The sequence below is a fragment of the Ochotona princeps genome, chromosome 13 (assembly GCF_030435755.1).
Source record: "Ochotona princeps isolate mOchPri1 chromosome 13, mOchPri1.hap1, whole genome shotgun sequence".
Classification (NCBI taxonomy): domain Eukaryota; kingdom Metazoa; phylum Chordata; class Mammalia; order Lagomorpha; family Ochotonidae; genus Ochotona; species Ochotona princeps.
Window position 1 is genome coordinate 30,690,045 of NC_080844.1, and position 26,563 is coordinate 30,716,607.

General features: G+C 44.5%; 1 protein-coding gene across 1 annotated transcript in view; it reads left to right on the forward strand.

Annotated features, from left to right (window-relative positions):
• MYPN (myopalladin) overlaps positions 1-24,642 on the forward strand; it is an 83,975-nt gene extending 59,333 nt beyond the window's left edge. Inside the window, exons 11-20 of the mRNA XM_036495919.2 lie at positions 4,199-4,795; positions 4,967-5,105; positions 9,242-9,463; positions 11,290-11,439; positions 13,195-13,277; positions 15,188-15,314; positions 16,492-16,699; positions 17,252-17,417; positions 22,130-22,263; positions 24,357-24,642. Coding sequence (XP_036351812.2) covers positions 4,199-4,795; positions 4,967-5,105; positions 9,242-9,463; positions 11,290-11,439; positions 13,195-13,277; positions 15,188-15,314; positions 16,492-16,699; positions 17,252-17,417; positions 22,130-22,263; positions 24,357-24,526 — 1,996 coding nt within the window. The 3' untranslated portion in view covers positions 24,527-24,642. The remainder of the gene's footprint in view (positions 1-4,198; positions 4,796-4,966; positions 5,106-9,241; positions 9,464-11,289; positions 11,440-13,194; positions 13,278-15,187; positions 15,315-16,491; positions 16,700-17,251; positions 17,418-22,129; positions 22,264-24,356) is intronic.
• The last annotated feature ends 1,921 nt before the right edge of the window (positions 24,643-26,563 follow it).

The window sequence follows — 26,563 nt, forward strand, 5'->3', positions numbered from 1 at the left end:
CTCCAAACATTGAGGTATCCTACTCAGGGGTGGGACGGGCTGGGAGATGCAATAACAACCTGCTTTGTAGCAAGTGCCAGTTGATGGCCTGTGTGACCTTCATAGCCCATGAGTGCTGGCTCTGATGTGAAATTGCTGCTGAAACTGCTTTTGAAAACTGCCTCCCAAATTTGCTGTTATCTGATATTTTATCACAAAACTTCAAAGTCCTTGAGAAATTCTTTTATATAATATTTCTTATGATCTTTATTTGCAAAATGCTTGAAACTGACTTCTGTGGTTCAGAAATTGATACAACTAATAGTAACCATATATCAATTGCTTACATCTTTTGGGTGATTTATTTGTCAGTTCGCACGACGTGAAGAAGTACTATTATTACTATTTTAATTATAAAGAGAATCAGGGTCAGATGAGTCTAGAAGCTACCTAAAGCCACACAGAGCCAGGATTAGGACCTGAGTGTGTGTGTCTGCAGAGCTCATAAGCTTAAATTAAGTTGTGACAAATGGAAAGATATTTTAAGGTAACTTGAGAGAGTTAATAAATCTACAGAAAAAAAAAGTTGGGGTATAAACATGAGTTCCAAAATTCCACAGCAACAAGAAATGAGCAGCTGAGTTTACAACAATTTATGACAGGTTGTTACTTTGAATTAAAGCTTACTCGGGATTTCAGAACTAGTAAACTTTGAAATTAGTCTTCTCTTCTTTTATATCTTTACCAGGCACTGATATACAGGTGCCCCCATATTATCTGTAAATAGCTACTAGTTGTGGGATACATATGCATGCCCCACTCGATTTTTCAGTTGACATATACTGTCTCAGACACATTTGTATCTTCTGCAAGACCTAGCAAAAATATACACACAGAAAGCTTAATAAAATATCATTGAATAAAGGAATTGTCCTGATGTAATAAGCACACTAAGCCAACCAGTTGTTTTAAATCCCTTCTGAAAAATGATAGGATATAGGAAAATGTTGAAACAAAAAGGCATTTTCAAATGAATTCCTTCAGAATCTTAGTCTAAATAATTTGACCCTTTATGTAGCATTTTGTTTAAAGTTTGTGATCCTCTGCAATCTAAATACAGTATACTTCTAAACACATACACATAAATCCAAATCCAGGGCCCGGCGGTGTGGCCTAGCGGCTAAAGTCCTCGCCTTGAAAGCCCTGGGATCCCATATAGACGCCGGTTCTAATCCCGGCAGCTCCACTTCCCATCCAGCTCCCTGCTTGTGGCCTGGGAAAGCAGTTGAGGATGGCCCAAACCTTTGGGACCCTGCACCAGCGTGGGAGACCCGGAAGAGGTTCCTGGTTCCCGGCATCGGATCGGCGCAGCACCGGTCCGTTGCGGCTCACTTGGGGAGTGAAAACATCGGATGGAAGATCTTCCTCTCTGTCTCTCCTCCTCTCTGTATATCTGGCTTTCCAATAATAATAATAAAATCTTTTAAAAAAAATAAAAATAAATCCAAATCCAAACATATTTCATTGAGTTGGAAGGGTTGGCACACTATTTGAAGTCTTATTTAAATCAGAAAACTGGACCTTGGATTTTACTCAGCAGGAAGTAAAGGCAAATAGCCATTCAACACCAAATGACTTCCTGCCCCTCTATCATTATTTTCTTTCTTAGCACCACATCTTCAATTTCTACAGTCAGAAATAACTGCTTCTGCAATGTCATCAGATTAAAATTTGCTTAGGTCAAAAAATACAGAGCATGCTGAAAACCACATGGCTTGCCTTCTAATAGTCACAGGAGCTATTATGGCAAATACGAGATCCATCAAACAATAAGACTGTGTATTGTCATAGTATGTGGGAAAGGCAAAAGCAACAGAAACAATGTCAGTTCCGTATATTTTTGTAAGGATATCCCAACAAAGATATTTCTACACCTCTTAATTTGTAAATCTTTCATGTACAGAGAAGTGAAAGAGTTTAAATTTTAGTTATATTGCTCTCTCTCAGCTTCAACACTCATTTGCTAAAAGGGATCACAAGAAAGTTACTGTGCTAAGTGCATAATACTTCTGAATCCTAGTTTAACTCAAGAAAAGTTTTTTTGTGGATGAACAAAGGGTTGTCTGGCAGGTGCACTTAACAGCAGCAATGGGTCTTTCTTTTGTGAAGTTACGTTTTCCATAAATGGCGTACCTAAAACATTAATGCAAAGAAGGAGAAAGGTGTTAAACTCCAAGAGCTAAGAAAATCAAGACTTGGGAACCTTCTTGGTCAACTCTGTGATGATTGGTCTTGACACCCATAGTGTTCCAGACGTACCATTTATTTCCGAAGAACAGATTCCCCAAAGATCAAGGTTTGGTAGCCATGATGGCTGCATAGGTACATGACAGCATTTTTGTTTTCGCTTTTTTTTTTTTTAACTCTTGATGCCAGATGGTATTATTGTAATTGCCATGCTATAACTTACTTCAACTGGGGAGTTCATTTCATAATAGTTAACTTTTTAAAGTATATTTATTTATTTTCTTTGGAAAGTCAGATATACAGAGAGGAAGAGAAACAGAAAGGAAGGTCTTCCATCTGATGATTCACTCCCCAAATGACCACAACGGTCAGAGATGAGCTGATCTGAAAGCCAGGAGCCAGGAGCCAGGAGCTTCTTTCCAGGTCTCCCACATGGGTGCAGGTTCCTAAGGCTCTGGATGTCCTCAACTGTTTTCCCAGGCCACAAGCAGGCAGCTGGATGGGAAGTGGGGCTGCTGTGATTAGAACCGGTCCCCATACGGGATCCCGTTGCATGCAAGGCAAGGACTTTAGCGACTAGGCTACTACATTGGGCCCTCAGTTCTTTTTCTTTTTAAAAAAATACATCTCATGAAGAGAAATTAAATAGAGTTGGGACTTTGGGAAAATTACATAATGCCTGCATGATTCAGGTTCCTGTAAGTAGAGAAGTTGCTCCCAACTTGATCTTTCTCCTTTGAGGCATAAGAGCAGCCTAAAACAATGTCTATAATCTGTGTGACCATGTAACATATCACTCAAATCAAGACTGTTTTTTAGAGTGAGCACTACTAATAGCTATGCCTTTAAAAGAGAGATATTAACCCGAACTGTTCCAGAAGAAGTAGGACGTGGTCACCTTATCTTTAAACATTAAGGCACATTAGGGTCTGGCACTGTGGCATAGCAAACTAAGTCTCCATCTATAGTGCTCACGTCCAATCTGGTGCTGGTTCATGTCCCGGTTGCTCCATTTCCAAACAAGCTTCCTGCTTATGGTTCAAGCTCTTGGGCCTCTGCACCCATGTGGGAGACTCAGTAGGAGCTTCTGGCTCCTTGTTTCAGATCAGCCCAGCTCCAGCCTTGCAACCACTTGGGAAGTGAATCAGTGGATGAAAGACCTCTTGTTTTCTGTCTTGCCTTCTTTCTGTGTAACTCTGCCTTTAGGCTCTTTGTGCAGGTTTGTTCCAGGAGAAGACATATTCTCTGAGGGAATTCAGCCCCTTCAGAGCCTCAGATGGATGGGGAGCTCAGCTCCTTCCATCCCAAAACTGGGATTCTGTCTACTGCTTGTTAGAACTTTGAGCACTGCCAAACAAAGGAACACTGTCTCTATTTCTTTTTTCTACTTTGGAAACATTCTGTGTTACACAACTCTGGGGTCACAACACAAACACAATGATTGTATTCTAACAATAGCCTTGGAACAAAAGATAATTCACAACTCACCAGGGATCAAGTAGCTAATTTCTGGCTATCCCATAGCTGCATGTTCTTCTTAAAAATTGTTTATTTTTATTTTATTTCAAAGGTAGAGAAAAATAGAGGAGGGAGAGGTTGATCCTCCACCCACTGGTGCACTCCTCCAATGTCCACAACAGTCAGGTCTGGACCAAGGTGAAGCCAGGAGCCAACAAGTCAACCTGGGTCCCACCACGTGGGTAGCATGGTTTAAGTACTTTAGCCATCACCTGCTGCCTTCCTGTGTGCACATTAGCAGGAAGCTGGGTTGAAAGCCTGTTCAGGACTCACACCTGGGCACCCCGATATGGGAAGCTGGCATCCCATACATCAGTCCACTTGCTGGACAAGAGGCCCATCCTGTGTGTTTTTAATCTGCATCAAGTTGGAACAGCCTGTGCACATGGTTTCTGAAGGATGAGCCCTGTGGTAACACTTTCTCTCATCTCTCCCCACTCTGTCTCGTGTGCAGTGATTCCATTCAGTTACAACAGCTTCACAACCAAGTATTACTGGAACAGCAACAGTTGCAAAATCCATCTCCCTCATCCCCCAAGGAGTTTCCTTTCCACGTTAGCGTTTCGAACTCCTCTACTGCCCCAGCGGTGACAATGTCCAGCAAGCCAGGGAAGACTCCATCATCCCAGACCTTCAACTTGGCCCGGCCGAAGCATTTCTTCCCCTCCACAAGCAGCACCCCGGCTACCACCCCGGCAACTCCTTCCAGCTCACCTGTGCTCACCTTGAGCAGCACTCCGCAAACCCTGCAGAGGACAGTGAGCAAAGAGAGCCTCCTAATCTCTCCGCCCTCCACGCAAGCCAAATCTCCAAGCAGTGTTTCCATCCAAACCGAGCCACCCGCTGCAGGTCCCACGGAATCGACGCACTCAGCGCTCACATTTTCCATCCCCAGTGGAAACCAGTTTCAGCCCCGCTGTGTGTCGCCAACTCCCGTCTCTCCCACTGGCCGGATTCAGAACCCAGTGGCTTTCCTCAGCTCGGTTCTGCCCTCTCTGCCTGCCACCCCGCCCACCAATGCCATGGGACTGCCTAAAAGCGCACCGTCCACGTAAGTGTTAAGAGGCTGCACTTGCAGAGAACAGCTTGGTCCGGGAGGGGGTTCTCTATTAGAGGATTCCTAGGCAACTGCCAGTTGTCACTTCAACCACCATGACTTCGGGGCCTTTGCCTGCTGAGCAGGGTGTATCATGGATATGTCAGGTATGGATTTATTTTGCAGGCCATCGCAAGGACTGATGAAGAAAACCACCAGGTCCTCTCAACCAGTGACTGACGATTACATTCGTGAAACTAAGAATGCAGTGATGCTCGACTTGGGGAAGAAAGTGAGTTTTGGTGACATCAGAACAAACCAACAGGTAAGTTCGTGGGATTCAGACTGCTTGTTGAAGTTTTTGATAAGCAACAGAACTTTGTTGAGCTCAGTCTATAGATATTCAGGTCATTTGACCTCAGTGAGAGTGATGCTACGGTTTAGCTGGAGGAGCACAGAATAAGAGTTCTGAAGAACCCATCCATTGTCCAGCTGGATTATTCTAGAAGTTAACTCAGCTTTCTTGTTTACCAGTTGATCCAGAATAGAATATGTAATAGTTCTCCCTCACCTGCAGGATGCCTAAAATCTCAGATAGTGCCAAACAATTTGTCTTATGCATGCATAAAACTGCATATGATAAAACTCAATATGTAAATCAGACACATGCAGAGGTTAACAGTAGTTAATAATAAAACTGAACAAATATGTTAAATTGTCTTATGTGTAGACAATATAAGTATGATTATATGTGATAAGTTATTTTCACTGTTTATTTCTGGAATTTTCCATTTTAATATTTTCAGACCTCAGTTGACCAAGAGAAGCAGAATTGTAGAAAGTGAAATCCCAGATAAAGAAGAAAGTACTGCGTTAAAAAGGAGTGAGATTAGTCCAGAAGCCATTGTACCTATACTTAGCTCAGTTTGGTCAAGTACCACATCACTAAGATATTTCAATATCTGACACTCAAGATGATCTTGACTTGAAAGAATCTTGAGGTTCTAAACTGTCCTTCATGTGACATTCTTCACTCTCATGGGCCCAGAGATCTGATCACCAGTCCTTCTGAGTCTTTATAATGTACTAAATCGTGTGAATTAGTCATTAGGCAACATCACATGGCTCAACCTGTTGCACATCCTGGCTTTTTAGTGTTTGCCCTGAAGGAGGAAGAGGAAAGCCTGAGTGCCCATCATAAAAACAAAAGACTATTTTCTTCAGTCTAACTTAGGCTCTCTCAACTGAGCTATTCCGGCCATAAAAGACTATTTTCTTATTGGAGTCATTCACTTTAACCTTTGAAAATCAAGTGGCTTTTAAGAATTTTATTTATTTGGGAGCTAGAGAGTCAGAAAGAGGGAGAAAGGTCTTCTGACCACTGCTTCACTTCCCAAACATCCATAATGAGGCTAGGCCAGAACCAAGCCAGGAGCTTTGAACTCAATGCAGATCCATACAGGTGGCAATGATCCAAGTACCTGAACTGCATCCACTTTAATGCAGGGTCTGCATTGACAGTAATCTAAATCAGAAGTGGAACCAGGATTCAAACCCAGGCTCTCCAATATAGGATATAGGTGTCTCAAGCAACTACTTAACCACTGCACCATACAACTGTCCCAAGTGATTTTTCTTTTAGTGCAAGAATACATTTTACTAATCTGACTTTTAACCTCATTTCTCTAGAAACTTTCCTATCCCTTTATTTTGCTTCCCTCATCCCTGCTTTTTTTCTTTTTTTTTTTTTTTAAAGATTTTATTGTTATTGGAAAGCCGGATATACAGAGAGGAGGAGAGACAGAGAGGAAGATCTTCCATCCGATGTTTCACTCCCCAAGTGAGCCGCAACGGGCCGGTACGCGCCGATCCGATGCCGGGAACCAGGAACCTCTTCCGGGTCTCCCACGCGGGTGCAGTGTCCCAAAGCTTTGGGCCGTCCTCAACTGCCATCCCAGGCCACAAGCAGGGAGCTGGATGGGAAGTGGAGCTGCCGGGATTAGAACCGGCGCCCACATGGGATCCCGGGGCTTTCAAGGCGAGGACTTTAGCCGCTAGGCCACGCCGCCGGGCCCCCTGCTTTTTTTCTTAATGCTACTTTAAAACTGCCTGCAGTTCACAGATACTGCCCTCTGTGACAGGAAAAAAAATAGTAGCTGATTCTTGCTCTTTTGTTTGTCCCTCTAATCACCTTCTTCCCTAAGCTGTTCAGTCATTTCTTCTATTTAAATCTTAGGAGGTTTTTTTTTCCCTTTCATTGTGAACTCTTTATGACAACCTGCTTTTGTAAGCAAATAGCATGCCATCCATTCCTTTTCCAATAAGAATTCCACAGTGGCCTTGTGTTGCACCTCATAAGGCCATTTGTCACCCACCTTGGGCACTGCAGGACCCCAGGTGCTGGGACAGTGAAGTATCCTGTGGCCGCTCCGATTGCCCCACAGAGGATGCCACGACCATGAATGCTTGAGGCCTGGGAGTGTAGGGTGCGTGTGATGTCTTATTTTTTGCTGCATCTCTGTTATGCCTGACCCAGAATTCATGCTCAGTGAATGTTTGCTAAATTAACGCACAACTATGAGATGTACATTAGCTTTAGGTAGAATAATGAAACTTTTAACCAAATAGAAAAATTGGGATTTGTTGCACAGCTGTGGAAAATATCTCCCTTGTCCATAGAGAGTCTAATTATACTTAATTATGGAAACTAGATGAAAAGATAGTAATCCATTTTAATCAGCTGCTAAAAAGAACAAAAACTTAACACACTGAAATGCAACAAAACTCTAGCCTTAACTGAAAACCTATGTAGAAAGTAAATCTGTATATCTTTTAGGAACCAACTATTCTTAAAGACTAAATTTGGGTTTTATGCTATCTCTTCAAAGGGAGAATCTGTCTTTGTATCCCCTGTGCCCATCACAGTATTTAGTACACAGTAGCAACAGGGACAAGAGGGCAATGAGGACTGGTTATTCCTACAAAAGGCAATAAGTAATTCTTAGATAAGTAGAAAAAGGAAATATCCCGTATCTCTGTTAATCTTTTTGTCTACTAAATCTATCATTACATTGTGGTTCTCACGCAGTCAATGTGAAGACAGGCTGTGCATATGTGTCACAGAAATCAGATGCTTCAAGTTGTCAAAATCTCAGCATTTAAGAAGATTATCTTCAAAGGGAAAAACAGCGCTATAATTTCAAGCGGCAAATTCTAATTTTGTTGAGCTCCTCCATTTCTTTCACTGAGGAACTGAACGTCTCTGCAGTTTGTAAATCTGGACAGGATTGGTCATTTATCACTGGTCTGATTTCCATACAGGTCAGATTTATATATCAATTTTAGCATGACCCAAACAGCCCACATTGGATTTCAGTCTCCCAGAGATGCTTCCAATCCGCTCTTCCTTCATCTCAGGAGAGGGCACCACTATGCATCCATTTGGCTAAGTGATACATCAGTACTGCTCATGGTGACAACCAAGCTTTCAAAGTTTCCAACCTGTACTTTTGTACAATAAGATATGAATGAATAGATATGAAGAGCAGATGCGGTGCATCTCCGGAAGACTGAAATGCAATGTGGGCTATTTGGATCATGCTAAACTTGAGATGTTCACAGGGTGCCCTAACAAAGAATAGATCACTAGGTGACTAACTCTGGACTTCTAGAGAGGGAGTAGGAGTGGAGACTTGGATTTGGAAATCTTTAACAAAGAAAATGACTGAAGCTGGGAGACTGAACTAAGGCTGAGCCAAAAAGAAGACTGGTACAGTGCAGCTAGAAAAGCAGGAAATCAGCATGGTAGTAGGTCATGAAGACAATGGAAGGGAAAGGTAGTTGTCTGTGTTGATGCTAGAGAGGTCAAGTAACCTAAGAACCAATTAGGGATGACTCGAGTTGGCAGATCTGGAGACACTGGCAGTAGCAATCTCAGTGGAACAATGTCAACGAAGCTTAATTTGGTAGGTCAGCAAGAGAACAAGTGACCAGAAAATGGTCCTGTAACAACAGAAAATTAATTTCAAATCTTTTGTGTGTGTGTTGGGGGGGGGACAACAAGAGATGCATTGAAGACAGGTGTGGGAAGAATTAAGATTTATCCAAGATGGGTTTTCCTCAAATGTACAGATAAGAATGTCTTATAGAAAGTTCAGAATACTTTTGAGACAGTACTATTTTTTGGAGTACTGGTTGTCATCATGGAAATCATATTCCATCTTCTTTCCATTCTCTACAGAATTCTATTGATGCTCCAAGTTCATAGTGAGGGACCAAGGTTCATTAAGAGATTTGACATTACAGTAGATACACAGGCATTTCCTTACTGCTTCCTTGTCAGAAACAAACATTTGATCTAAAACAAACATTTGAATTTTAAAAAGTCATACCTCAATTATGCCAATGAACACCCTATCCATCATCCTAGAAACTGACATTGAAACATTGTCATTTTTATAGGAGTACAAAATTTCAAGCTTTGAGCAGAGGCTGATGAATGAAATAGAGTTTCGTTTGGAACGCACTCCTGTGGATGAATCAGATGATGAAATCCAACATGATGAGATCCCCAAGGGCAAGTGTATTGCCCCCATCTTTGACAAAAGACTCAAGCACTTCCGAGTCACAGAAGGTTCACCGGTCACATTCACCTGCAAAATTGTTGGAATACCTGTTCCAAAGGTAGGGGAAGATGACCTGCCAGTTTGCCAATCAATAGTCTAGAACTATAGACACTGCCTTCAAGAAAGCTTTCAGTGCTAGTGAAGTAGTCATAGAAGGAATGAAAAACAATAACAAAAATCAATACTAATACTAAATTGAGACCATCAAAAATAGAGTCATTCACTAGTCAGGCCAAACACAAATCAGGCTATGGGTCAATAAGAACTCTAGTAGAGGTTTAAAAAAATTTCTCAGCCATGGTATTGAATTATTGATTCTCTTAGCCATCAGACTCACCAAATTGATATTTTTCTTGCTATTTAATATCTACTGGATATCCACAGGGTGCCTGTTGTTGTACAGAGCATAACTATATTTATATCATTACTGTTAGGTTGGTAAATGCCAAAAATGTCATATCGTTATCATTGGCTGCTGAAAATCTTATGAGTCACCAGATTTTTTGGCAGTTGACTGAAAAGAAGGATTTACACCCTGTGAGGTTGTGGTAGGAAATCTCTGTACTCTACTTTCACCAACATTAGCGTGGTGTTATCCTGTGTGATTAGGTAACCGATTAAAGTTAAGAAGAGCAGCTGCAACCGGTGCTTTATCTCCTGTCTTTGAGAGGTCTCCTTGATGCATACGGAACATAACATGAAAAAATATACATGCTTATTTAAAGTTTTGCCAAATGAGAAGTTTAGCAGGGTTAGCATTGTAGCATTAATGGGTAAAGTCATCACTTGCAATGCCAACATCCTTATGGGTGCTGGTTCATGTCCTGGCTGCTTCACTTCATTTATACATACACGTTATTTGCTTTTATTGGAAAGTCAGATTTACAGAGAGAAGGAGAAACAGAAAAATATCTTCTGTCTGCTGGCTTACTTCCCAAGTGCCTGCAACAGCAGGAGCTAAACTGACTCAAAGCCATGCCTGCAACGGTAGGAGCTAAGCTGACTCAAAGCCAGGAGCCAGGAGCTTTTTCCAGGTCTCTCGCTCAGGTGTGGGGTCTCAAGGTTTGGGTCATCCTCTATTGTTGTCCCAGGCCACAAGCAGGGAGCTGGATGGGAAGTGAATCAGCCAGGACATGAACCGGCTCTTACATGGGATCCAGGAAGCACAAGGCAAGGATTTAGCCACTGAGCCATCGCGCCAGGCCCAGCTGTTCCACTTGCAATCCAGCTCCCTGCTAGTGGCCTAGGATAGGCAGAGGAAGATAAGCCAAGTACCTGAGGCTGTGTACTCATGTGCGAGACTCAGTAGAAACTCCTGAATCCTGGCTTTGACCTGGCTCCACCCTGGATATTGTAGTCATCTGGGGAGAGAACCCGTGAATGAAAGATCTCTGTCTCCAACTCCCTCTATAGTCAGACTTTCAAATAAATAAATAAATCTTTGGAAAACTAAAAGGAGTTTAGTAAGTGAACGCTAGCCTTATTCTACTATCCTAAATCAAGCAAGGTGCCGATACTTGCAATATCAAGAGACTTGAGCTTGTGAATAGAATAATGGTTTAGGGTCGCGAGTACTCCATGGTCCTGGTTTTGATTATTTGCTTCTGAAGATACATCAGGTCCTTAGAGTATCTTTTTAACTTAATCATGCAGTTCAATGAAAAGTAGTCAAAAGTTTTGTCCTAATTCTCAGTTACACTTTACTCAAATATCATATAGGTAAAAGTGAAGGCGCATATTATTCACTTTGAATATGAAACTTTTTTCCAAGTGCTTAACAGGAGATGTCACTCATCATAGAGATGGCAATTGACCCTTACCTCACCCTTCTCCCTAGTTTCCTATGAAATAGTGCGCATTCTCTTTGATACTCTTCCATTTCAGGTATACTGGTTCAAAGATGGGAAGCAGATTTCTAAAAGGAATGAGCACTGCAAAATGAGGAGAGAAGCAGACGGGACATGTTCTCTACACATTGAATCCACTACCAATGATGATGACGGCAACTATACCATCATGGCAGCCAACCCCCAGGTGAGACCCCAGGGATCCATGCCATGCCGTGCTGCACTCGGGGGAAGAAGCAATTGAATCATTGGGCAGGGGGCCGTGAGAAAAGCGACTTGCTAAGGATTGCTGAGGTTATCTGTGTAACCCAGAGCACAGTGTCACGCTGATAATAGATACCGATGAGTCCCTCACCACTTGACTTTGTCAAAGGACAGCGGTACTCTCCTCACTTTGTATATACTTTTCAGACCTCCTGGGCCAAATCTTTTATTAACTGACTCTCTTGCAGAGTCATCAAGCCAATCTATCAATCATTTCAGCAATGAATGATCTGTTTTTGTATTTTAGGGAATAGGCAGATTACTTTGTAAAGGTCTGTGAATTTCCCTGAAGTCTTAGTTTTTTAACTTTTTAAAATATATTTTTGTTGGACCGGCGGCGTAGCCTAGCGGCTAAAGTCCTCGCCTTGGAAGCCCCGGGATCCCATGTGGGCGCCGGTTCTAATCCCGGCAGCTCCACTTCCCATCCAGCTCCCTGCCTGTGGCCTGGGAAGCAGTCGAGGACGGCCCAAGGCCTTGGGACCCTGCACCCGCGTGGGAGACCTGGAAGAGGTTCCTGGTCCCAGCTTCGGATCGGCGCGTACTGGCCCGTTGCGGCTCACTTGGGGAGTGAAACATCGGATGGAAGATCTTCCTCTCTGTCTCTCCTCTCTGTATATCCGGCTTTCTAATAATAATAAAATCTTATTAAAAATAAAATAAAATAAAATAAAATAAATTTTTGTTAAAATTGGAAGCCCAAATCTTTCTCTTTTCTTTTTCAAATGATATCAAGTCTTAAAATTCTCCTAAAAGTGGTAGGTGCTGTGGAGCAGTTGGGTGGGACACCCACATCTCTGCTGAGAGTGCCTGGTATGAGTCCTGGTTGCTCTGCTTCTGATTCCGGGAGGATCAGCAGATAACAGCCCCAAGTACTTGGATTCCTGCCACTGATGTGAGAGACCCGAATGGAGGTCGTGGCTCCTGGCTTTTGCCTGTTCCAGTCCTAGAGTCTGTGGGCATTTGGGAGACTGAATGAGTACACAGAAGTTCTGTCTCTCTCCTGTCATTCTTTTTGAGCAAATAAAACTTAAAAAAAAAAAAAAAAATATATATATATATATATATATATATATATAGCAGAGAAAATATCTTCAATTACTATTCAAATAGGATTACAAAACTATCCTTTTTAGCTATCACCCACTGTTCCTATTGGAATATTAGTTTTGAAAAAAATCTGTTGGGCCTGATGTGATAGCTCAATGGCTAACCTTCATCTTGTATGTGTTGGAATCCCATATGGATACTGGTTCATGTCCCAGCTGTTCCACTTCGCTTCCAGCTTCCTGCTTGTTGTCTGGGAAAGCAGTGAAGCATAGCCAAAAGCCTTGAGATCTTACATCCATGGGAGACCCAGAGAAAGCTCCTAGCTCCTGGCTGCAAATTGACTCAGGTCTGGCCATTGTGGCCATTTGGGGAATGATCCAGCATTCAATTATTTTACACTGTGCTCTGTTCATGTCCCAGGTTGAAAAAAAAATCTCTTCCCCCAGAATATTAGCAGTGAAGTCATAAGAAATATTCAGAAGCTGTGTTGTTTTCATTCCTGTCTTCCAAGGAAAAACTCATAATAGTTAGGCAAAAGTTTCATGTTGTTCTGCTCCAGAAAATTTTACGTGGAGTGAAAAAATATGTGGGTTTCTTCTTATTTTACTCTTGTTTATTTTTCTTTTCTCAGGGGCGAATCAGCTGCTCCGGCCACTTGATGGTCCAGAGTTTGCCCCTTCGCAGCCGCCTAACCCCAGTGGGTCAGTCACACAGGTAAAGACAGGAAGATGCCCCTTCTCTGAGTAACTTCCCGAGCTCCCACTCCCACAGTGAGCATCGAAGTACAGCTGGCTCTCCACAGCCCTGGGCCCCACATCTTGGGATTCAACCACAGAACAAACACATTCAAAAATATATTTTCCCAGAAAAATCCAGGCAAACAACTAACTTACACAAGACCCTGGGTCCACATGGTACAATGATGTATAGGAAATGTATGCAATCTAGAGATGACTTAAAGTGTACTAGAAGATGCACATAGGTTATATCCTCACCATCTTATGAAAAGGAGTTGAACAGTCTAGGGATTTTGATGTCCACTGGGAGAAGGGATGTTTCCAGAACCAATCTCCTCAAGAGCCAAGGACAACTGTATATTGTTATAATTCTCTATACACAATATTCATTACATTCACACACACACACACACACACACACACACACACAAACCACGTTATATGAAAAAAAAAACCTTTTGCTGGATTTCAAGTATTTTGCACCAAAACAAGCTGAATGTTTAATTCCATTTTCCATGAACGTTTCCAGTGCCTTTGTACTTCATTGCCATTAGTCTCTTACTGTGCCTAGATTATACTTTCAACCTTATCATAGATGTGGAGGGACTGAAAGAATAACAGCATAAGTAGGGTTCTGTACGCTCTCAAGTTTCAGGTATCCCCTGGGCATCTTGGAATGTTTCCTAACCTAAACTGTACGGGTTAGATCCACAACCTGTTCCTTATAGGTGGGCCTCCTCCTGCAGCATTAGCATCACACGGGAGCTTAGTGGAAATGCAGAATCCCAGGCCCCACCTCAGAGCTACTGAGCCCGAAATCTACATTTTTATTAAATTCCTAAGTGTGCTGGAGCTTGAGTAGAACTGGCCCCTGCACACTTTACATGGCCGTTGTCCGTAGCACCTGTGCACATACTAGGAAATGCGGATCCTTTAAATTAAATTACTATCTTTTTTTTTTCAAAACATAGAACCCTAATGATTATATGTACATGAATTGAATTTTTTGTTGCTGTATCCAGTTTAACAGTTTGGGGATTTTTTGGGGGGTGGGGAGGGTTTGGTTTTTTTTGTTTTGTTTTGTTTTCCGCTCTGATCTTACTCACCACTTGAAGAAAAGATCTTGGCTTTTCTCCCCCAAGTCTTCTGGTGCCACAGAGTCTTAGCAAAGCATTCCATGGTTGCTGACACAGATAAATTAAATGTGACTTACCAAAGGAACAAAAATAGCAACCCATGTTTCAGATACAGCATTTCACCACTGTTGCAACTACACCTACTTCTCTACCTAACCCTTCCTCTTTTTCTTCCTCCTTCCCCTTCCCTTCCCACAAAAAAAAAAAAAAAAAAAAAAGAGCTGTTCCTGTTGGTTAGTCTTATGTGGTTCAAGTTCATGACTACCTGTAATGATCTGCCGTAATTCATAAGCCAGGCTAAATGCTATCACTCAAGGACACAGAAACTTGTAGCTGCCTTGTTCTGAGTAATAAGCAGGATTTATCTTCTGTCATTTGAGGCTCAAATTGAATCCTGATTTGTTTATGTTGGTGACTTTTGAACTGGTCAAACCCACAGTGAGACGAGTTGAGCCACTCAGCCCAAAATGACTTCAGAGAAAAAGACACTAAAGCCTGTTTATTTGATGACAGATCTCACAAGATCTTCTTATCATGTATGAGATGCTTACCAGCCTGCTTTTTTCTTTTTTACAGCAGTTCCACATCATTATTTATTACATACGATTGTTTTTTAAGGTCTAGCAATCAATTTCCCCTATTAAAAGAAAAAAGTCTGTTCTTCAGGCTCTCTAGCCACACCTAAATACCTGCTGTCTTAAGTTTGTAAATGGGTTTACATGCTTATTGCCTGAAACATTTGCTGTTATAGGGGAAGGTCCCGACTGCAAGAAAGAGACAAGGAGCCTCTGCAAGAACGCTTTTTCCGACCACATTTCCTGCAGGCTCCTGGAGACATGGTCGCTCACGAGGGGCGCCTCTGTCGGCTGGACTGTAAGGTAGACCGTGGCACACTTCCTCGGTTGCAGATCCACTCTTAATTCATATTGGCATCTATATTTATTTGCCTTTGGTGTGTGTGTGTGTGTGAGTGTGTGTGTGTGTGTGTTGTTCAGACTGGAGAAGGGAAAGAGACTAGTTTTCTCACAGCTGTTTTCAAAATGGTTATTTTGGGAAACTTTTGCATCTTTATTTTTTTAAATATATGGCATTGGTATTATATACAGTTAGCCCTGCATTTTCAGACAACAACCGAAGAAGTGATACAATTCATGCATTCTCCATATGGATACTCCAGGGAGTATCCCTATTACTAGGAAGCCTTGGCATGATTTTCACATCCTTAATGGGAATGGCTATGAAGGGCAGCCCCGGAAGGATGGCCACAAGGCAGCTGACCAGGGCAGAGGATGTTTTCTCATGTTAAGCAGCCTCTGTCACCTGTAGAATTCTCCTCCCAAGTTTTCAACCAGAAACAGGGCTTCTGTAGAGCCATGTAGATGGCTCTCACTAGACAAGTTTGTCACTCCTTGTGCCCCAAAGATGCAGGACGCTATGGAAGAGTTAGTCGCTAACCAGTGAGGGCTTGAAGCGGAGCATTCCAGCAGTCTCCTGCTGGTTGTGGTGCCTGCTCTCCCGTGAGCTGCTTAATCAGTCTTCTTGTTGATTGTTATTTCCATCTCACTAAACCCTAAAAAATTACTTAGTCCAGCCCCAGGGATTCTGACTTCATAACAGGGGTGGGCAATGGGATTTTGAAACACTCCCCTTGTGATTGTGACATGTAGCATGGTTTGGGAGCATGGGATAATGTTTGTTTGACCTGTCTCTTATCTACTTTTTACTTATTAGATGTGCAAGTGGCATGGCTGTGAAACTGACGCTGCTGCCTTTTAGCTATAAACTCCTCAAATGTTTATGTATTCTGATTTAGAACATAACCCCATGCATTATTCATGACTTGAATTGGGGTCAAAACAGCCTGTCCTTTAAATGAACCTAACTTTGGGCTTAGGCTCCTCTTCTACCCATCCCCCGTGGAAAGGGCTCCCCCATCAGCCCATGTTTTCTCTCCCTACATCTTTTGGTGCCAATACCGGATGAAGAATTCAGCCACCAAACAAATCTGCCTGTCATGGGTCTGTCATTTGCCTCAGCTGTCGCCTTGTTTATTAGGTGAGCGGCTTACCGCCCCCGGAGCTGACCTGGCTGCTCAATGGCCAACCTGTGCTACCAGACGCCTCCCACAAGATGCTGGTCAGGGAGACAGGAGTCCACTCTCTGCTCATCGACCCGCTCACCCGACGCGATGCGGGCACCTACACGTGTGTTGCTACCAACAAAACTGGGCAAAACTCCTTTAGCTTGGAGCTCACTGTAGTAGGTAAGGTTTTGAGTGCCGGCAGATAAGCATTCTACAAAGTGGTCATCTAAAACTGTACCATGGTCCTTGGTCCGGTTGACACGTGTGATAAATAGTAGCCAGTCATCCCAGCTAGATTCTTGAGGAAGTGTCATTTTGTGGGGACTTAAAAAATAGAGGATTCTGCAGGGGTGAGATTTTTTTCAAAATAAAAGTTGGGGAATATTAAAGTCTTCTAAAAGACAAGCTTCTCCACCACGCTCCAAAAATGGATCTCTTTTAGACAATACAGGATATTGTTGGCCAACATTTACTATTGAGCCGTAAAAGACTTGGCCAACGTTCCGATGCAGCCGCAGCTCCTCACGGCCGGAGGCACTGAGAACTCTGTGCGTCTGGTAACTGCGCACCGGGTCTTTTCCCAGGCAGCGAGCATTCCCAAGCGGCAGGAAAAGCGCCCCGAGGAGCAGGTGGGGTGGGCGCTGTGCGGAGCTGGGAGGAACTGGGGACAGAACAGGGCTTGAAGCTCCCAGCACCAAGGACTCAGACCAGCATGGCCTTCTCCTCCTTCAGCCAAAGAGGTCAAGAAAGCACCTGTGATTCTAGAGAAGCTGCAGAACTGCGGGGTTCCCGAAGGCCACCCGGTGCGACTGGAGTGCCGCGTGATCGGCATGCCTCCACCCGTGTTCTACTGGAAGAAAGACAACGAGACCATCCCTTTCACCAGGGAGAGGGTCAGGTATGGCGGCCACCAAGCTGGCACGACGCTGCCCTGGCCACCCAGTGAAGCCTAGTGCCTACTGAGTGAGCCTGCTTCCCCCAGCAGTGTCTTTGCCTCTTATCTGTATTTCTGCGCACATCAAGAATGCATTCCTTTTGGTGTCTCTGGTTTTAAATTTTTTTTTCTTACTGCAATTTTTAAAGACAATTTTGGGAACCAGCACGGTGGCCACCTTCTGGGTGCCTGTCGGTGTCCTGACTGCTCCATTCCCGATCCAAGCTCCCTGCTAATGCGCCTGATAAAGTCAGTGGAGGGTGGCCTCAGTCCCCAGGCCCCTGTCTGCTCATGGACTCCTGGCCCCTAGCATGGGCCTGGCCCAGCCCTGGCCATTGTGGCTATCTGCAGGGGTTAAAACAGTAAACGGAAAATCAAGCTTTATCTCTGCCTCTCCCACCTTCCGTAGCTCTGCCTTTGAAATGAATAGAAATTTTTTTAAAAAGGAAAAAAGGAATTTTAAAAATTTTGAAACTAAGAGCCCCTGATCCATTCCCCAAATGCCTGTAACCATGGAATGGTGCCAGGATGAAGCTGGGAGCCAGGAATTCAGTCCGAGTTCCCCACATGATTGGTAGAAACCCAGCCGATTATGCTAACACCACTGCCTCGTGGGATCTGCATTAGAAGAAGGTGGACTCAAAAGCTGAACCAGGTGCCAATCCTAGGAACTCCAATAAGGGACCTGGGCATCTCAACCAGCATCTTAATTACCAGGCTAAATTACCACTCCTAAAACTGTATCTTACATTTTTATTTATTCATTTGAAAGGTGGGAAAAGGGACCCGGCGGTGTGGCCTAGCGGCTAAAGTCCTCGCCTTGAACGCAATGGGATCCCATATGGACTCCGGTTCCTATCCCGGCAGCTCCACTTCCCATCCAGCTCCCTGCTTGTGGCCTGGGAGAGCAGTGGAGGACGGCCCAATGCATTGCCTGCACCCGCGTGGTAGACCTGGAAGAGGTTCCTGGTCCCGGCATCGGATTGGCGCGTACCGGCCCGTTGCGGCTCACTTGGGGAGTGAAACATCGGATGGAAGATCTTCCTCTCTGTCTCTCCTCCTCTCTGTATATCTGGCTTTCCAATAATAATAAATCTTTAAAAAAAAAAAAAAAAAAGAAAGAAAGAAAGGTGGAAAGACTGAGATAAAGAGAGATCTGTCCTATGCTAACTTACTCCCCAGATACCCTCACTGGCTGGGCCAGGATGAAACCAACAGCCAGGAATTCAGTCTGGGTCTTCTGGGTGGCAGGACCCAATACTCCACCTGCTGCTTCCTGGGGTGCACTTGAACAGGAAGCAGGAGTCAGAGCAGAGCTGGGACTTGAACTCAGACAGTGAGATACAGCCGTACACATCCCAAGCAGCGTCTGGCCTGCTCGTATAAATACCAACTTCTAAAACATTCATTTTAAAGTTAAAAAATACACAGAAGAAACATAATACACGAAGGTCTTCATAAATTCCCTGTCATCTTAGCACCAGGTAGCTCTTTGAAACAGAAAGCTAAAACAGAACATTAAATCAGTTTTGCTCCTTTTCCATCTACCAGTAAATCATCATCATCATCACCATTATTCTTTATGTTCAAGGACACAGTTTCTTAAAATGGGTTACCTTGCTTGATTTTTCCCTCATCAACCTCATTTCCTTGTCATTTTGATTTTATACCACAAGAGGGCAAGCAAGCAGAGGCAACTTCTGTACCCAACTGTTCTGAGCAGGACTTCACAGTAAACCATGTTTGTACCAGAGGATGTCACAGCCGTTAGCTTTTACAGGATTTCGGCAACGAAGATTTTCCTCTGGGGAAACTTCAGTGAGTTAGCCCTTCGGTCTAAATCAGTAGGCAGGTGTATTATGCCAGGTAAACTGTCCCTGTGTCCTTCTTAAACCAAGGGGGTAAGATTTTAAATAAGGTTTCACTGGGCGGAAGCATATTTCATGTGCAGGCTGAGCTCCAGGGCTGGAGAGGTTACTCAGCCTCTGGACTTGGGGGGCTGGCTCAGCCTAGTCATCACTGCCAGGGCAAGTGAATGGCAGGTTGCAATGGAGAGAGCCCCAAACTCTGAGATCACTGCCACTGCACATCAAATCTTGCCCGTGCCATTAGTGAAAATGCATGCCCATGGTGTTAACCACAGGAATAGGGCATTCTGATACTTTAAAGTCATAGATGTTCGTTTTTCAAAACACATCTGGGAATACACAAATGACTGTATATATATTTCTCTCTCCTCTATTCATCTATGAGTCTTCTGAGGGCAGAGACCACATCTCTCAGCACCTAGCATAATGCCTGTCACCCCATAGCACTCTGTAAAGGATGCCCGAATGATGAACACACAGTGAATTTCCACTGGAATCACTGTCCCTCACTAAGCTACGACAGTGAGATCCTACACGTCTCTGACACCAGGCTCAAGCACTATGCAACTCGCCTCCTTACCACGCTATACATTAATAATCACAATTTTTAAATGCGATGAAATGGTCTCACAGGGGCTTAAAAGCAAGGGCAGGCATTTGGCCTGGTGATTTTTTTTTTTAAAGATTTTATTATTATTATTGGAAAGCCGGATATACAGAGAGGAGGAGAGACAGAGAGGAAGATCTTCCATCTGATGTTTCACTCTCCAAGTGAGCCGCAACGGGCCGGTACACACCAATCCGATGCTGGGACCAGGAACCTCTTCCAGGTCTCCCACGCAGGTGCAGGGTCCCAAAGCTTTGGGCTGTCCTCAACTGCTTTCCCAGGCCACAAGCAGGGAGCTGGATGGGAAGTGGAGCTGCCGGGATAGGAACCGGGGCCCATATGGGATCCTGGGGCTTTCAAGGCGAGGACTTTAGCCGCTAGGCCACGCCGCCGGGCCCGGGTCTGGTGATTAAGTCACTGCTTGGCACGCTCACATCCCCTGTTGAGTACTTGACTTTGATAAGTGTCTCTAGCTTGTGGCTCCAGCTTTCTGCCAGTGCAGACCCTTGGAGGCAGTGGGTGCTGGCTCAAATCACAGGGTTCCTGCCACGTACACAGATGACCTTAATTGTGTTCCTGGTTTCTAGGCTTCAGCCCAGGCCCAGGCATGAACCAGCCAGTGGAGGTGTTTGCTCATGCTCTCGCTCTGCCTCAAATAAATTCTAAATATTTTTCCACATAAATAAGAGATCCACCTGAATGAAGATTTCCACAACCCTTTACCGTGGAATATGGGGCCTCTTCTCCAACCTTCTCCCAGACCTCTCACCCAGCAGTCTCCCACATGCGCTGTCTCCAGCCATCATGAATGTACTGTCACACCTTTGCACAGGCTATTCTTACAGTCACTCAACCTTTTAGACTGAACAGCAGCAAATCTGCTGGAAAGCATGCCTCAAAAGAATAGATGCCAGTATATTTTAGTGTCTGAGGCAGACTGGTGTACGTGATGGACTATCCTAATCACTGTGGGTTTCTGGACAGTGTTTCATATGTTCTGCAAGTTTGGCCAGACTTGTGTGGCATGTCTAAGTACTCTGCATCTCCATGCCTTCTCTTTGCTGTGGGGGCTTCCCAGGATAATCTGCCCTGGATGTGCCCAAAGCACCTTTCCTATGTCATTGTTCTAGCATACATAACACATGTGCTCTGTCTTCCTTTATTTCTGCTTATTTAACTTTTACTTATGTCTGCCCCACTGCACTTGGGGCTCCTTCCAGAGAAGGAATTTCTGTCACGTTAATCTCTGCACCCCTTGACACCTAAAGCAATAGCATTGAGTATTGTGTCCAATGCACTAGTCGAACAGGATTTATTGAATAAACAGACTGATGCATTAATGAATCAGAATTAGCCTGAGAAAAACACCTTGTTACTTTCATTCTTAGTGTAATTGTTCTTACTTTATTTGTTCTTGTTTATGTATTTTTGGTACTTTCTAAGTTCTTGGGCATACAGTAATGATTTTCAATGAAAGGGAATCAGGTGTGCCTCCTCTGAGCTCAGGAACTTACTGCTGTTACCTCTGTCCTAACAGTAAGTGGAGGCAGCTACAGGAAGGGAGTGTGGGATTATGTGTGGGAAAGAAAGTCAGACCAGTAAGGGATGTCAGGAAGCCATGGTCGCATGATTCTGTATCCCCCAGATACATGCTTCGATTGCCCAGAGAGTGTCTATAAAAGTCCAACTACTTGCATCCAAGCCTGAGCCTGGGGTGTGATTCCTTGGGGTACAGCCTGGACTCCATGGGCAGCCAAGGTTAAGAACAGAGTTGGCGCGCAAGCAGCAAGAGCAGGCCCCTTCATGGCCTCATGCTCACTGCTGCGCACACTCCCCAAGCTGCACGAGGACACCCTGTCCCTGCCCTCAGCCCGTCCAGCCCCAGGCTGCCCCAGAGCAAAGTTCCCGCTGAAATGTCTAGCCTTGCTTTGGAGGAAGTTTCTCTGGATGACAGTTGAGGACTCCCCATAGTGGAGCTGGAGCCCAGGGAACCGTCACCCTCCTCTGGGCATTATTGGACTCACCACTGCTCTTCAGGGATTCCTTCCCAACCTCATACTTGCCCTGTTATTTATCTTAAGCTGAGTTCCCCTTCCTTTGCTGTATGGGGAAGAGCTCTAAGAAGCTCCCTGAACCTTAAACATGACAAGGACACTTCTGCTCCCAGTCTAAATGCACATTTGCCCTTTCTCTTTCTCCAGCATGCACCAGGACACAACAGGGTACGTCTGCCTCCTCATTCAGCCAGCCAAAAAGTCAGATGCTGGCTGGTACACGCTGTCAGCCAAGAATGAAGCTGGCATCGTGTCGTGCACTGCCAGGTTGGACATTTATGGTAAGCATCATGCCTTTAGCTGACAGGAAACTTGAAAATCCTTTTTAAAAGATGTTTTTATAGTCTGTGTCTATAAATGAATTGGGTGGATTATGTTTCAACACACAACAGATAAAATTTTTACAGTCATCTTGTCTATGGCACCTGGGACCTAGGTACACATTTATATCTTGCTATGGGGTTGATTTTCTTCTACTAGTAGTAATTGTAGCCAGGCTAGAGCTTACATGAAGTTGGATGTCTGACCGGCCGGCACCTTCAGGCTGGCTCTTGGCCACACCGGGCCACCCACTGCTGTGATCACTCCACAAAGTGTTCCTGGCACTATTCGTTTATTCATTCAACAAACATGTTTTCTTGTACTCCATCAGCCTTCCCTAATAATCCAGAACTGGCCTCATAATTGTTATCAAACAAACAGCAAGCACATCCGGGTCTCTGTAGCATCTCTTTGACCTTGAGTCTCATTTTCAAAAGAGTCTAAGAAATTCATCTCTATTCATGTATTTCTGTGCTTATTCCTCTCCCACACACATTTTGAATTAACTGGCATTTGATCAGATTTTTCTTAATCCAGCAGAGTACTTCTTCTTTGTCCTCTTCTTGAAAAAACAAGAACGAGGTTACATGAGTAAGTTTCTTATTCATACTGGGTGTAACATGATGAACCAGAATAACTAAGGTCGCATCTAGAGCCGCTGCTGCTGGGAGCTGCATGCTAGATGTTTCCTTGTCTTACTTCCTACTTCCTCCTGGAGGGGCCATTGGCTGCACTTTTTCCTAGGACTAATGGTTGGAGGAAATACGTCCACTTTCTGATTATTTTCCCAACTCTTGGACATGTAAATAAGTTCGCCTGTGAGAAAGCTGGGAGCGTCAAGGGAAAAACAAAGCCGTGAGACGTGTCTCATCAAGACTGAATCTCAGAGAGTCCTAATCCTCAACCATTTCGCAAGGCAGTCTGGGCTCAGCACCTCTCCTGGGGCCCAGTCTGATCCCACAGCACCAACAGTAGGAGGCGCTGTTTCCTCCATTGAGGTCAGGGGTGGGGAGGGAATGGAGGACTTAGGCTAGAATTCGTTTCCTGGACACCACCAGACTTTCTGTCTATCTGGGTATTGGGGGCAATAGGCTCAGTTCTCTCTTCTCCAAAGGAAGGCTTCCAGTCAAGGCTATGAGGCGGGGGACTGGGGCGACAGGCTGTCCAGGCAGGGCCTTAATGCACCTGCCCTTTAGTAAAATAGCCGGAGGTTTTGTCTTCAGTTGTGTAGCTTCCCAAACTGGATTTTCTCAGAGGCATTTGGAGTCTGAAAAGCTGATAGAAGTTTATGAAATCAACAAAAGACTGATTTTAAAGAGCAGAATGCTAACTAGGGGCACAGCTTTTTAGGGCCCATAGCTCCAGGGGTTCCTCACCTAGTGCAAACCCCTCCCCCAAATCCAAATCATGAGAGCGCCAATTTCTGAGTTGGAGACAAGGGGTACACCATGCAAGAGTTTGGAAAAGTGTTCACTGATCCAGCGAAGGGTCATGCCTAACCCCTGTCCTCCTGTGGGGTAGTGTTGGGTGGACATAAAACTCTGACAAATCCCCCCTTGCTCTCTGCGCCTGAGGCACTTTGCAGTCTTCTTATGGTGATGGCTGGGTCGGACATAGCCAAGCAAGGTGACGGGGATGTGTAAGGGCTCCTCCCAGGGTTGACTCCATCTTTGGATGTCCACCCTCTCTGGTTTCTTGTCTCTCTTCTGAGGCACCCTCCCTGGGGCGTCTGCAACCTTCTGTGCATGCTTCTGGTAAACCCCAAGCAGGTCACCCACTTCTCCTTCCTGCAGGAATCCTAATCTGCTTACAGGACTCCAATCTCACTGAATCACACGTTTTAGAATGAGGAGCGGATGAGATCAGCAGCCTACTTTCTTGGCAAGAAAAGCCTTACTGCTCTTTCACTAATAGCACAATTCAGAGCCATCTCTGTTAAGGTGCCTTGACCCTGAATCTTCCTGAGTGTGGGATTGAGGACAGCACACATCTCTGATGCACCTGCCAGCTTGAGTTCCTTTGATTATAACATGCTGTTCGGTCCCTTTTCCAGCTCAATGGCACCAGCAGATCCCACCGCCCATGTCCATCCGGCCCAGTGGCAGTCGCTATGGCTCTCTCACCAGTAAAGGACTTGACATTTTTTCTGCCTTTTCCTCCCTGGAAAGCACAGCGGTGTATTCGTGCTCCTCTCGGAGTGTGGTGGAGAGTGATGAACTTTAAGACCATCCTGGGTGCCTGCTGGAAGGGGGAGAGCAGTGCAGGGAGATGGAGGAGGAGGAGGAGTCAGCAGCAGTATCCAAGCAACTGGATTTGAGTGAGTTCCCACCCTGCTGGACCTGTGGGAGCCACTCAGGGCTGTGCCATTTAAAGATTCCAGCAACAATGTGAGAAGACAATGCAGACCAACTGAGGACAACAACCTCAGACAGCATCACTGCCTGGGGAGAGCTAGCAGAGGCCCCACCTCTGGGTGTGTTGAGGATGCTTAGGCCCTCCTAGGAGTGACCTGTGGCCACAGGCCTGGCCTGAGAGGAGTTAGACAGTAGTGACCTGAGGCTAGAACTCACTAAACAATGCAAAGGAAATTGTGGGGAGGGAGGCCACCACCCTGCAGCCAGAGGTTTTATGGCAAATTCAGTAATCAGCTTCCATTTGGTGTTAGGAAACAGTGCAGCATAACACACAGATGTGGAGAAAGCCTTGGTATGTTGACATCTGGGTGTACTGAGTTATGAGGTAAGGTGCTTGAAACACTATTGCAAAAATGCTATTGACACAGTTGGACCCCACTGGCCTGTTGGCCCCATGTTCTGTCTGCTTTTTCTTCTGACTGCATATTCCTAAATGTTAGCACGAAAGGGTAGTTAATAAACCAATCAGAAGGAAATAGCCTGGAGATCACTTTAAAAACTGCTACTTTCAATTGCCCCTTGGAAAATGCAAGAATCATCATCATTCAGTCGTAGGCTGCCACTCCACAGACCCCTCCCCCCCTCAAATTAGGGGCGGAAGTAAGGGGAGAGGGTTGCCCAGGCCCCCCAGAGCTGCGGATTTGAAAGGCACATCTTTGAGATCCACGGTCCTATTGCATTTCCTGCTGAGAAAGCGGCTGCAAGGGGAATCTGCCTCTCAGCCTAAGGGAATTTTAAAGTCAAAGTTAGCTCCTTAGCACCCAGAAGAATGCCTAGCACAAGATAAACCTTTGAGAACGTTTTGCTGGATGCAGGGCTCCTACATCAGGTGTGGCACTCTCCCACACACCCAGTTCAGGAACCGCCCTGGGAACAGGCACCACAGCACTTGGCTCCACCTTCTTCGGGGACAGCATTGGCGGCATCTATATCAACTCCCTGTGCTCAACCTTCTGCGTTCACTGTGCCAGGTGCCCTCAGCTGGCACCTTCCTCCAGTGACTTAGATAGAAATAGTCATTGCTTAGAAGGGCTTGAAACTTTCTTCGCTTCAAGGCAAGGATTTCCAGAATAAAAACAAATTCATTCACTCCGTCACGTGTGTGTGCTCTGTGCGATGCTTTTTGGGGCAATACAAAGATATGGAGGAGACAGGCCCGGCCTCGACAGCTCACAGTCTGGCACATGCGTGCAATCCAGCGGCAGAGAACTCTACTCTGGAGGCCAAAGTCCATTCAGTAGCAAATGGAAATCTTCATGCTGTTTTTTTTTCCTGATTTCTGAAATCTTTTCAATCTTTGTTTCTTAAACAAAATGCTGTAGGCTATTTATCCTTAAGGAATAAAATTTTCAAGTTATTCAACAAATTATTAGATTCCCTTTTCTTTTTCGTGTACTCCATAACAGTAGTAATGCGTAGGCCACTTTACTGGGACAGGATGCATTATGTATGAACTGTAGCCTGTGCCGTGTTCTATTCCCATGGTCACATCTGTTGTGAACTCTCCCACAACTGGAGCACCTTCTAACATGGACTGCATCAGGGTTGTTGTCATCACATCCACTTCTGTAAGCCATACAGGTTTCCCAGAAAAAGGATATTCTCTTTTTCTCCTGGTATTTAATTTTTTTACATTTTTATTATAATAATTACTTTTCATGATTCTCTTTTGTAAGGATTCTCCCCACCCTCACTCCGTCCTCTCTCCACATTCTCCTCCTCCCACCATTTCTCCCATATTATTACAATAATATAGTCCCTCAGCAACAGTTCCAAGTCCAACATGCTGTTATTTAAGTGTACCATGACATTGTAGGTATAGACAATGGTGGAAAATCTAGTATCA